The 13,784-nt window shown below is 44.8% G+C and overlaps 1 protein-coding gene across 1 annotated transcript; it reads right to left on the bottom strand.

The window, feature by feature from the left end:
• Positions 1–404: 404 nt before the first annotated feature.
• Positions 405–10,520, bottom strand: LOC100280339 (putative ubiquitin carboxyl-terminal hydrolase superfamily protein). The gene is given in 6 exon segments (NM_001153265.1): positions 405–1,093; positions 1,359–1,540; positions 1,632–1,817; positions 2,297–2,395; positions 3,704–3,820; positions 9,863–10,520. Coding segments are annotated over 6 exon segments (1,107 nt in total). The 5' UTR covers positions 9,986–10,520; the 3' UTR covers positions 405–693.
• Between the last annotated feature and the right edge of the window lie 3,264 nt (positions 10,521–13,784).

Below are 13,784 nucleotides of genomic sequence, written 5' to 3' on the forward strand. Positions count from 1 at the left end.
GTTATAATAAACTCTACTAATTATAATGTAATGACCTTTTGTTGGTTCCGTGTTTATATGTGTTTCCTTTTTTGAATCAGAATCTGCAATCTTAGAATCTACGTATCCAAACACCCACCAACAGCTTTTCTCCACAGCAGGCGAACCAAACACCTAGATTCTAACCACCAGTTTCTCTGCACAGCCAGCTTTTTCCCACAACCAGCTTTTCAGAAAAGCTCTTCAGAAAAGCGGAACCAATGTTTTGCCGGAGAGCTGGGGACTGGCTCTGTTCGCCCTGAGAAAATACAGTTACATGGGTAAACTGAAAAACAAAATCAAACATGCCAAATGCTCACAAGTTTCAGCACGTACATGGATCAGAACTGGAAAATGCGTACAAAGTTATGAACGAGAATTGATGTACAGTGTGCCCAATAGTAAAGTCCCACACTTTAACAGAAGATGTTAGCCCTGAGAAGGAACTGGTCAGGCGAACTTCAAAATTACACCTTATTTCATCGTTGGGAGCTAGATTCCATTATCCCCTGTACACTGAAACCACCCAAAATCTGGCATCGTCGCCTCATACAACCTCTTGGATTGACCGTTTTCCATGGAGGTAATGATATAGTAGCTGTGTAGGTACAAGAGTGGAACTTGCAAGCTCCAAAGAGAAGGAAAAAAAGGAACAGGAAAGGTTAATAGACCAATCTAACTCTTCCCACCAAGCCCCTCGTAAAACAAGATATACCCATGGTCCGTGTTGCCTGAGTATTCATGTGAAGTACCGAAGAATGTTTGTAGGGTCTGCTCTTCAACCATCTCGACATTTTCATCGTCGAAGAACAACCAGTGGTTGTGGCTTTTGACAAGGCTTACATAATGCCCATGGTTCGGGCCACTTCCGACATGGACCACGACAGCAAAGAGGGAGTACTCAGTGTCTACATCGTCGGATGAATTACTGAGCTTCAGTTCCATGGGGAATACAACCCTGTATGAAAGCTTCTTATACCGGCCAAGCTGCTCAATGTACTTGAAACGCTTTAGATGGATCACCAATATGTGGGGAGCCTTCTTAATCTTCATTCTCTTCTGTGCTTCTTGCAAACTGGAATGCAACCAAATAATGGAGGTTCAGCAGTAACAAAGAACTAGAGTCAAGATGATGGTCCTTTCCATAAGGTAGCTAAAACAAGATATTTTTTTCAAAATCGACAGCATAAAATTGGGTTCAACAACGGTATGAGGGAACCAAGGAGATCTACCAAAACAAAGTGCCCCCACCAAGTAGGATGACAATGACCAGTAAAACTGGCATAACTCTAAAGCAAAGAATGATCATATACAACCCAAGGGAAACATGGTATAGTTACCTGCAGCATTTGTCACAGAAGAATTTATCCTCTGCATTTAAAGTCTCTGTAGAACAGAAATTTTTCAGGCAGCTTGTGATTGAACTATTTTGTTCAATGTCAACACTAAGATCAAGAAATGTTTCATCCCTTGCAGTTACTGTTTCACATCTTAAGCATCTTGTTTCGTTGGTCAATATGCCCTGCAAAGTTTGTATGCGTGTAAAGATGATGGTAACTTGAATCTAGAAGAAAAGAAAAAAACACAAGGCACTTTTCAATTAGTTCAGTTACCTGAAAACTTTTATGGACCAGGGTAACTGGTGGTTCTTTTTTAACTCCATTGGCTAAAGGTTGAACTGGGCCATTTGGAGCTTTTTCAGGAGACGACGATTGGGGTGAGTCCTTAGCAGCACTTGACTCTTTTTCCAGAATATCAACAAGTTCATTCAAAAGGAAATTTAAGAACTCATGTGCATCCTACAAAGAATCATGGAGTTATTTTAGTCAATAGAATGCTGTTTTGGAGCTACCATAAAAACTATTTCATTCCTGAAATGATTGCTTTTGAAGCTACCATAATAATTAAAATATTTTGTGTACAATAGCAGAAAAATGTGGGCACATCACACATAGGGGTGGTAATGGATCACGATCCAAATGTTTCTTCACAAAAAGTTAGGACCCTTAATTAATTCTAGCTTAAAAATGAATAAAAATAGAGCCCGATTCTAATCCGATTCAATCATTAAATTTTATAGTGTAAAATCTAGAGCCCATTACCACCCCTAATCGCACATGAGAACACATGCAGCACTACACTACAAAACTCATGTTCAATAATTAAAGGTAAAGTAAATACTGTTATACAGTTTGTTACTGTGTCAACCCAACACAGTGAGACTACCATACTACAGCAGATCAGATGGAATGCATTGCTACAAAATGGTGCAAATTACCTGGTGCATGTAGCTGCGAAACAACTCATTCTGTTTCTTCACTCTCTGAACAAAACGTTTTGGAGCAATAACACCGGTCTTTTTCTTTGCTTGGCTTATCTACATGATAGACAATGAGCACCTCTTAATTCACCTCTTTTTTCTTTATCATGGCCAATTGTAATATCATGCAGACTGCAGAAGTTTCAAGTGACATACAAAACACTATGCAGTAACACTGACACACATGGATAAAGTGAAACAATGCATTCACAACAAAGATGTCAAGTCAAAGATCTTTACCATACAAAATTAAATGACATTGGGATCATATTATATGCAATGTATCAAGTCGTCCGACTAATTGTGATTAGTGCGAGTAATCGGGCTGGTCGGTGCCACGTCAATAGGATCAATTAGAGGATTTGATAACACTGATTATATGTCAGGTAATTAATAGTAGAACAGTACCCATCAACTTAAGCAAGCTGTCCAACAACCAATTGCAAAGTAAGAGGCAATACAATAAATGTTTTATAGTCACTAGCACAGAGCGCACATTAAGTACGACTTAGCATGAGATTCATTGTTCAAATGTCTAGTGGCATGCTATCCAAGCATATCACATGTGCATGCATGATGCATCCATGAGTGGGTATGTTGCACAAAATTCAACACATCATATGTAGCTATAGCAAAATCAACACTAACAGAGGGGTTCAACTCTTAGGATAAACAAATAGAAAAGACGATTTAGCAGAATGTGGGATTGTAGGTTTTCAGTTTATATGAGTATTATACTATTATCTCACTTTCAGTAGGAAACAAAAGTAATTGCACAACACCTAAATTTATTAAACAGTACAAAGAACATGGAGTTACAAGCAAAGAACTACAAATCCATAAATGGACACATATGGCTATATCGACAGGGTTATTCAAAGAAAGCTATAGATATACATCTAGGATACTGTACATGTTAAAACTTCAATGCAGCTAACAAAAATTAGTAAGCAGAAATGCAGCATATATCCATCAGAAAAGGGCCAAATAATTGGGGATTTTGAAACTCTTAATATGTTAAAGCCAAAAAGGTGCCTGCCAATAACAAGAATTAATGAGATCATATAAACATATAGAGAGAATTAGAAGAAAGGATTTGTTTCATTTAGTGCTAAGCAGGTAAACTCTACATAACTATCGTCCCCTCAAAGCAGGACAAAATATGCATTCATTGTACACTTGTACCACATGAAACCCACATATAGCACTAAAAATGATGTCAACATATGGAATCGTTGTTTCAACCTCTAGTCTAAGTGATACCCCCCACCCCAAAAAAAATTACCATAAAAATCGATACTGTGCCCATTTTACAAAGTACTAGAGTCATTTTTATCATTTGGTATAATCCTATCTACATGTTACCTGCATAAAAAGGTCGGCCAAACAAGTCAGAAGATTTTCCTCAGCGTCTCCTGGAGTTTTGTTATTTGCATAATATTCCAGTAACTGCTCCCTGAATGGAATGCAAAAATAAAGTGCCTGAAATAAGAGTATCAGGCTATCAACATCAGATTTATGTAAACAATGCATATGTAAGAAATTATTCCATGTTAAATACAATATTTTGCACTGAACTAGCATGAGAAGTAGAAAATAATGACCATTAGACAATGTTATGTTACACTGATCCACCTGGTCTTGGATCATCTAAAGACGGCAATTGCAATACACATTAAACATCGTCTCTTAGTTTTTACCAAAGTTAGAGAAGATGCTAGGCAAAGGGCGGGCCTGGTGTAGTGGTGAGAGCTGTCTCACTGAGTCACCAGGTCACAGGTTCAAAATAGCCTCTCCGCATTTGCGGGGGAGGGCGGGAGGCTTGCTTCGGTTTATCCTTCCCTATACCTCACTTATGTGGAAACCTCTAGCACTGGGTCTGCCCTTTTAGAAAAGGTGCTAGGCAGCGACCTACTGCCTAAGCGTGCATAGGCGTGTGTAGGTGTTCTCTAGGCATTCTATATGTATACATATATTATCGTAAATAAAAGTATAAACAAGATACTGTAGACTTAAAGTTGAACATAAAGGCCCAAAAAAGCCCAGCCCACCTTATCCTTCCCAGCTGCACATCTATCTTGTCCTTCTCAGACTCGCGGAGACCCAGACTCCTTCAGTCTCCACTCGCCTCCTCTCTTCCATCTCTGCTGCCACTAGCGTCCTCCCAGCTGTCGTCTTCAACGTTGGGCGGCCGCGGCTGCCATCTCCAACGATGCACGGCCGCACCTCCCGGCTGCCGTCTCTGACACCTCGTGGACATGGCTGACGTCCCCAACGCCGCACCTCTGCCATTTCCGCCCACTTGTTCCCACCTCACCCCCCCAGCTCCTTAGCTTCGGGGGTCTGCACGTAGGAACACCAGGGACGCCATGTCCTGCCGCCATGGCAGACGGCTAGGTACCAATTACCCCCCCCCCCCCCCCCCGGCTCCACATACCCCGTCGCCTAGTGCATAGGCACGTCTGGGTGGCCACGGAACCAACCTTGTGAAACACTGGTTTTTACGCTAAACACAAAACAAAATGTCGCTGGTACAGCAACAGAGTTTGAGAAAGAAGATACAGCAAATTGAAAAAGAACAGGATCAGTGTTCTTAAGGCGACGCCTAGGCGTCCAGGCGCCCGGGCAAAACTGGCCGCCTTGCTTGCCATACCCGCCTAGGCGTCGCCTAGGCGCTAAAGCAGTTTTCTGGTCCACTTGCTCGCCTAGGCGCCTTAAGAACACTGAACAGGATTGGTTGCTATTGTCTTTCATCATATAATGAACAAATATCAATGCTGGTAACTCGGAAGCAAAACATCTTATCCGATGGTGATAACTTCACAGCAATAATATGTTAGTTATTACAAGCCTAGCTAGTTGTTGCAATGTACTGTTGAACCACGGACGAACAAAACTGTAAACCTAATTGGTTCATTGATTTCACTGCTAGCTCCAGAAGGCTAGCAATTTGCTACAATTTATCCAATTAAAAGACAAACAGGAAACCCACTAGCACATTACATCTCATACTCCTTACATGCAAATTATCAACAGCAGCATTGCAGCAATAAAGCCTTCTATTAACAGGCAAGTTGGGGTAGGCTACATGCAAATCAGCAACATAAAAAAGACAAATAGGTGTATGTTCAGGAGCTGAATCAAATAATACAAATATTCTAAAGTGGACAAAGACACTGAACTGCAGAACTGCCTACCTTGCCACCTAATACTTGTATTAAGAAAGAAAAAATGCTCTCATATAACACAACACTCCTTCCTACTGGATCCTATTTTACCACTTTTTTCTCTGTCATACTACATTCATATATATATATATATATATATATATATATATATATATATATATATATATATATATATATATATATATATATATATATATATATATATATATATATATATATATATATATATATATATATATATATATATATATATATATATATATATATATATATATATATAGGGTGATGGTAATTGAAGCCCTGGGCTTCCATTAGTATGGGAAGCCCCAGTCAGGTATATCTACGCGCGCTCGATCTGGTTCTGGTTCTGGTTCTGGCTCGAGCGGATTGCAGCGTAAAACGTGACCTAAAACAGCGTAAATGAGTACGAAATTTAGCGTAAATCTTATATCTGTTTTGTAACAGCAAACGAGGCCTAAAATTACGGCGTAAAAATCGCATGCAGCCGATCGTGCGCGGGTTCTGGCTCGGGCGGATTCCAGCGTAAAACGTGAGCTAAAACAGCGTAAATGAGTACGAAATTTAGCGTAATTCCAAAATCTGTTTTGTAACAGCAAACGGAGCCTAAAATTACGGCGTAAAAATCGTGTGCACCCGATCGTGCGCGGGTTCTGGATCGGGTGGATTTTAGCGTAAAACGTGAACCAAAACAGCGTAAATGAGTACAAATTTTATCGTAAATCATCGATTTGTTTCGTAACGACAAATGGGTCTCGAATTACGGCATGAAAATCGCCACAGGCGCTGTCTCGGGCGGATTTCGGCATAAAACGTGAACCAAAACAGCGTAAATGAGTATGAATTTTAGCGTAAATCATCGATTGATTTCGTAACGGCAAATGGGGACAAATTACGGCGTAAAAATCGTGCGCGGGTTCTGGCTCGAGCGGATTTAAGTGTAAATCGTGAACCAAAACAACGTAAATATAGGTCATAAAATCCTATTGACATTGGCATAAATATGTATACAAAATAGCATAAAAATAGGATCGCCGTCCTGCGGAACCAGCGCCTCGCATCTGGGATGCGCCACCACTTCGTGCCTAGGCGAGGATGTCGTCGTCGCTAGCGCCTAGGGAAATCCGCCGTCGCGACCGCTGGCACATCGCCGTCGTGCGCACCTCATGGGGCCGCCGCCGCGTGCGTGCCCTCGGGATCCGATGCCGCAGCGTGTCCCTAGATTCGCCGTCGCGCCACAGGAATCCGCCATCGCGAGCGTGTCCCCAGATCCGCCGTCGCGCCTCAGGGATCCGCTGTCGCGAGCGTGTCCCCAGATCCGTCGTCGCGCCACAGATGCTGGAGCGGCGGTGGCGGTGGCCATCGCAGAGACGGACGGGACAACCACCGTTGTCACCGGGCCTAGGGTGAGCTGCCGTCGTCCGTCCGCTTCAAGAGCGCCGTCACCGCTTGCTCGCCTGCCTCGGAGCGTCGTTGTCGCTCGTTCCTGGTGGAGCGCCACCGTCGGTCGCCTGCCTCGAGGTGACACCGCTGCTGGCCCCCAGGATCACCGCCGCTCGCACGCCCTAGAGAACCGCCGCCGCCGCTAAAACCTAATTCCTGGCGGCGTGGGGGTGTTTTTATAGTGGTGGCGTGGGCCGGATCGTGGGCCCGATGCACGTAATATGCGCAGACTATATTTGCATAAACTGATACACACATCAGCATAACTCGTATTATATTTTGGCGTAAGCAGTTAGGTACAATAAGCCAAAAAGGGTCCGGTGCGGTCGCGCACCTGGTCGGTACGTGGTCGGGGCTTCCTATAGTTAAATAGAGCCTAGGGCTCTAAATACATATACTATATATATATATATAGGATTGAAAATCAACAGAACAGGTTAGGTCTAAAATCCAATCAACACTACTTTCATCTCTCCCAAAGTCCCCTTCTTTCCCAACACTTCTCCTGCATGCAGCATTTATCCACACCTCCTGCAGCTGCCACTGCCAGATCTGGCAATCCCCCACGAAGCTACTGCCACATACAGCGGAAGGGTAGAAGCTTGAACCAGCAGCTGCAGCATGGCCTTCAGTATGTTCTGTACTCTTGATTCCTTGGAAACACTTGAATTGATGAGTTTCTGTGGTGCGGCAGTGGTGAGGAGTGGCAAAAGGTGTGCCCCTCCGAACATGATTGGGAGCAGTGGAAGGACATGGTTCCCCATGGTGTCGAAGCCCGCAGAGAAGGGTTCAGGAGGGCAAGAATAGAGAGAAGGAAGACGATGCGAGAAGGATGGATTCCACGGAATGGAGCGCATGTGGTGCCAATGGAAGGACACAAACAAGAGAAGCAAGTTTGCCAGAGCCAGGCTCCCCTAGCCTTCCTGCTGTTGCTTCTCTCGCCAATGAGATGGTGGTAGATGGTGAACAGGGAGATGGTCCAAATAAAGTTTTAAAGTCGACTAGTCAACTCTAGTTGCCTGAGCACCGATAAGGTGACTAATCGTGATTAGTCGTCGATTTGCTCGATTAGTCGAGTCTAGTCGACTCCTAGTCGTCCTATAGTCGTCCACCTATAACAAGACCATATGTATATATCAATATATATATCAATATATAAAGTTGTAGCAGGACTGCAATACAACAGTACACTAGCTGTAGCAGGAAAACAGTACACAGATTTCAGCAGCACACTGATTCAGTGGCGAACCCAAGATTTCTTGACTAGGTATGTGAGATCAAGAGATGTCCTAGGGACATTGCCGTAGTGGCCTAGTGGATCGGGAGGATAGCCGTGGAAGGCAGAAACTAATGGGTCTGATAAGATCGTGGAGGAAGTTTTAAAGAGTAGAGATAGTGTTGCATACATACATATACTATATGTTATTTATTTTTTGCAAAACAGCGCTGGAGGGGGGCCTCTACAGACTACAGTCGCCGCGTGATGGAGGGGGCGCAGCTGACGCTCGAGCAGAGGGCCGCCGGAGCACAGCAAGGCGGCAGGAGAGTAGGGCGGCGGCGATGGAGAAGGTGTGGCGGCGATGGAGAAGGTGCGGCAGCGCTGGAGAAGGGTGCACGCGCGAGCGCGACTGTGCGCTGCGTAATGCGTGTACCGTATCGGTACAAGTAGGGCAAAACATTGTTTGTGATGTACAGATGGTGGGTCGGCCCATGTAACAGAGACCGGATTAGTGGCCCAAAACAGGCAAAACTAGTCGACCACTATACCTAGTCGGCGACTAGGACGACTAATCGCTTCCTAGTCGCTCTAGTCGAGTCGGAGACCCTAATCGATCTCCCTCTAGCGATAAGGCCGACTAATCGCGACTAATCACGATTAGTCAGACGACTTTAAAACCTTGTCCAATGCTAAAGTAGTAATCCAGATACGGGAAGTGATATGTTTGCAAAACAGTTCTGTGACTGGCATATAGGCAATTTGTCCAGTAAGAAAAGAAGACCCTGCGAATTGCTGGCTACCTAATATGTTATAAGAACATGTAGACAGGTTTTCAAAACAAAGTTTTGATTAAATGAATTGAGTAGATGGCATATTCCAACCTAGGTATTCAAGTCACTCTTCTAGCATGACAACCTGGTCAAAGTGGGTTGGTTCCAACCTAGGTCTTCAAGTCACTCTTCTAGCATGACAACCTGGTCCAAGTGGGTTGGTTCCAACCTAGGTCTTCAAGTCACTCTTCTATCATCGATCGAATGCATTGAGCAACTACTACACAAACAATTTCGATCGATTTTGTCAAAGGATTCTAATCATATCAGCACATACATCACACTGCAACAGCATATCTCGAATCTGGCAAGCAAGAGCTGGAATAGCATACTATCTAGCGTATACACACCTCACACCTAAAGTCCTAAACAAATAAATAAAGGCACCCAACCAGGACATTTTTCACCACACTGCAGCACTTAGGGGGTGTTTGGTTAGAGGGACTAAAGATTAGTCTCTAGTTTTTAGTCTCATTTAGTCCTTTTTTTGCCAAACACTAGGACTAAAATATGGACTAAAATGATTTAGTCTTTAGTCCTTCACATATGTGCTAAAAGGGAATAAACCATATTAATTCCACATTTACCCCTCATTTAGTTCAATTGTACTAATAGCAAGAGAATGTTAAAGGTCATTTTAGTCTTCTTATGAGTCATTTAGTATATTCTTACTATTTTTAGCCCCTAGAACCAAACATGTTAAGGACTAAACTTTAGTCTCCTAACTAAACTTTAGTCCCTAGACTAAAGAAACCAAACATGGCCTTACTAGTATCAAGCTTAGCATAACCAATCGTCAAATCTACTAGCTGGCACGTATCCATACCTGAAGGACACTGTTGCAGTAGCAGGTGTTGCCGAAGTTCTCGAGGCCGAAGTAGCGCTCGCCTTCCGGGAACTGGTCTCCGAGGGCCTTCTCAAGCTTGGAGCCGCTGGCTCCCATGACCATCCACCGGTCCCACCAGCCAGAGGCGGCGCCGGCGAGGTACCGGAACCCTGACCCGAGCCCTGAGCGGCTCCTCTCGGCCGCCGACGAGGCCTCCACCGTGGGTGATCGCACCGGATTTGCCGTCCTAGGGTTTGGTGGCTCCCCGCGCGGGCGCGCGGCGGAGGGAGAGGGGAGGGATAGGAGCTGGCGGGAGGCCGATGCAAAACCCTAGAGGGGTCGATCCGAGTGCGCGAGCGCAACGAAAGGTACGAGGAAGGAATCGCTGTCGCTGCTGCTTCTTCTGTTGCAGATTTCTCGCCTTTTTCCGAGGCGATGAAACGGGAGGACTCGCTTGATCTAGAATCGGACTCGCCTTGTGGTGGTTCTTGCTGTTTCTGTTCGTGGGCAAGCATTTCACTGGACCTGTGGACCCCGGGCCTATCTGTATTTCTTTACTCTTTCTACACAGATCTAACCGGGGTTTTTTTTTTCTGCTGTGGACTGAAATTCATTGTAATCCATCATCAGCACTTCAACAGAGAGGTTTCTTGCTCCGTGTACCCCCAACTGCCCCTTGATGTCTACCTGTGGAACTCATTTAAAACACGTATTGGTCCACTAGAGTTGTTACTTAATTACCAAGACCAAACAAGTCAATCTCTCCCTTTCGGTATTTGATGGCAACTATAATAACATAAAATTAAGCATATTTCAAGCTATAATTTCATATAAGTGTAAATTACTACCTTGGTTTTATATTTTGCGTTACTCGTTTATGTTGGAATTTTGAACGTACCTTAACAACATCCGAGGGTACGGTCTTCTAGGTGATGAGAGGGCCGCTTAAGTAAAAGATGTTTGTACCCTATAATAGTTTATATATATCTTATATACACTCTAGAAGATTATTCTCGCTTGCTATCTTTAACTAGCTCGCTATCTTTAACTACCGAGAAATAAGGAATCGAAGATATCTAGATTTAGAGGTCAATTTAAAAGATTAGTTTTTTCAATCAAAGTCTTTATCTCTCTCTTCTCTACTAAGCATCAATTTTTACGGTCGTTCTGCATCATCTTTTTACAAATAACATATCACATCTATTTCAAATGAATCTGTTGCACGCTTGTCCTGTATATAGATGGTCAAACAGCGGCCCGACACGGCACGATGGCCTGTTGACCGTGCTATGTCGACCCGTTAGCATGATGGAAGAAAGGTTGGAGACAATGGGTGAAGCCGTCTAACTAGTAAAACATCAAGCTCAGGTATTTTTAATATTGAATATATATTGTACATATGTGTATAAGATTTTTTATAAAATAAAAAATATAATCGTGTCGGGCTGGGCCAGTAGTACGGATCAAGGCTACGGCTCAAGCACGACACGACGCTCGTGTCGAGCGGGTCCAGACACTATTAAATGGGACATGCCTCGGATCGGCCTGTCAGACACGGTGAAAGGGAATTAGGCTTCCACATCTTCCCTAATTGATTTTGGTGGTTGAATTGCCCAACACAAATCATTGGACTAACTAGTTTGCTCTAGTCTATAAGTTCTACAGGTGCCAAAGGTTCACAATAGGCCAATAAAAAGACCAAGAAATGGGTTCAAACAAAGAGAGCAAGGGACAACCGAATGCTGCCCTGGTCTGGCGCACCGGACTGTCCGGTGCACCAAGGAACACGACGCCCAACTCTTCACCTTCGGAAATTTTCAGAGGAGCTCCGCTATAATTCACCGGACAGTGTCCGGTGCCCCAAGAAAGAGCGACTCAGAACTCGCCAGCTTCCGGAATCCGCTCCGCTAAAATTCACTGGACTGTCCGGTGAGTCACCGGACAGTGTCCGGTGCACACCAGACTGTCCGGTGTGACAGCGGAGCAACGGCTACTTCGCGCGCAACGGTCGACTGCAATGCATTAAATACGCGCCTACGCGCGCAGAGGAGCAGTGCACGCGCAGGTGGCACACCGGACAGCCTACAGGGCCTGTCCGGTGCACCACCGGACAGCCAGGCGGGCCCATAGGTCAGAGCTCCAACGGTCGGAACCCAACGGCCTGGTGACGTGGCTGGCACACCAGACAGTGTCCGGTGGCGCACCGGACTGTCCGGTGCGCCCGTCGACTGCAGCCTCCACCAACGGTCAAGTTTGGTGGTTGGGGCTATAAATACCCCAACCACCCCACATTCATGGCATCCAAGTTTTCCACCTTCCAACTACTTACAAGAGCTCTAGCATTCAATTCTAGACACACAAAAGAGATCAAATCCTCTCCCAATTCTACTCAAAGGTTTAGTGATTAGAGAGAGTGATTGTTGTGTTCATTCGAGCTCTTGCGCTTGGATTGCTTCTTCTTCTCATTCTTTCTTGTGATCATCTCAATTGTAATCAAGGCAAGAGACACCAATTGTGTGGTGGTCCTTGTGGGGAAGTTTGGTTCCCGGTTGATTGAGAAGAGAAGCTCACTCGGTCTGAGGGACCGTTTGAGAAAGGGAAAGGGTTGAAAGAGACCCGGTCTTTGTGACCACCTCAACGGGGAGTAGGTTTGAGAGAACCGAACCTCGGTAAAACAAATCTGTGTGCCTCACTTCTTTCTTCGCTTGCGATTTGTTTTTACGCCCTCTCTCGGACTTGATTATATTTCTAACGCTAACCCGGCTTGTAGTTGTGATTAACTTTGTAAATTTCAGTTTCGCCGTATTCACCCCCCCTCCCCTCTAGGCGACTTTCAATTGGTATCAGAGCCAGGTTCTTCATTAGAGCCTAACCGCTCGAAGTGATGTCGGGAGATCACGCCAAGAGGGAGATGGAGACCGGCAACAAGCCCACTACAAGCCACAAGAAGGCTTCATCGGAAGAGTCCCGCAACAAGGGGAAGGGGAAGAAATCCTCTTCCCACAAGTCGCATCGGAGTGGTGACAAAAAGAAGAAGGTGAGGAAGGTGGTCTACTACGAGACCGACACTTCATCACCATCGACCTCCGGCTCCGACGCGCCGTCCATTACTTCTAAGCGCCATGAGCGCAAGAAGTTTAGTAAGATTCCCCTACGCTATCCTCGCATTCCTAAACATACGCCTTTACTTTCCGTCCCATTAGGCAAACCACCAACGTTTGATGGTGAAGATTATGCTAGGTGGAGTGATATGATGCGATATCACCTAACCTCACTCCACAAAAGTATATGGGATGTTGTTGAGTTTGGTGTACAGGTACCATCCGTAGGGGATGAAGATTATGATGAGGACGAAGTGGCCCAAATCCAACACTTCAACTCCCAAGCCACAACTATACTCCTCGCCTCTCTAAGTCGAGAGGAGTATAATAAGGTGCAAGGGTTGAAGAGTGCTAAGGAAATTTGGGACGTACTAAAGACCGCGCACGAAGGAGACGAGGTGACCAAAATCACCAAGCGGGAAACGATCGAGGGGGAGCTCGGTCGCTTTCGTCTTCGCCAAGGGGAGGAGCCACAAGACATGTACAACCGGCTCAAAACCTTGGTGAACCAAGTGCGCAACCTTGGGAGCAAAAAAATGGGATGACCACGAAGTGGTTAAGGTTATTCTAAGATCACTTGTTTTCCTTAACCCTACTCAAGTTCAATTGATTCGTGGCAATCCTAGATATACACTAATGACTCCCGAGGAAGTAATCGGGAATTTTGTGAGCTTTGAATTGATGATAAAAGGCTCAAAGAAGATCAACGAGCTTGATGGCCCTTCCACGTCCGAAGCACAACCGGTCGCATTCAAAGCGACGGAGGAGAAGAAGGAGGAGTCTACATCAAGTAGACAACCAATCGATGCCTCAAAGCTCGA

Source organism: Zea mays, chromosome 10 (genome assembly GCF_902167145.1).
Source record: "Zea mays cultivar B73 chromosome 10, Zm-B73-REFERENCE-NAM-5.0, whole genome shotgun sequence".
NCBI classification, from domain to species: domain Eukaryota; kingdom Viridiplantae; phylum Streptophyta; class Magnoliopsida; order Poales; family Poaceae; genus Zea; species Zea mays.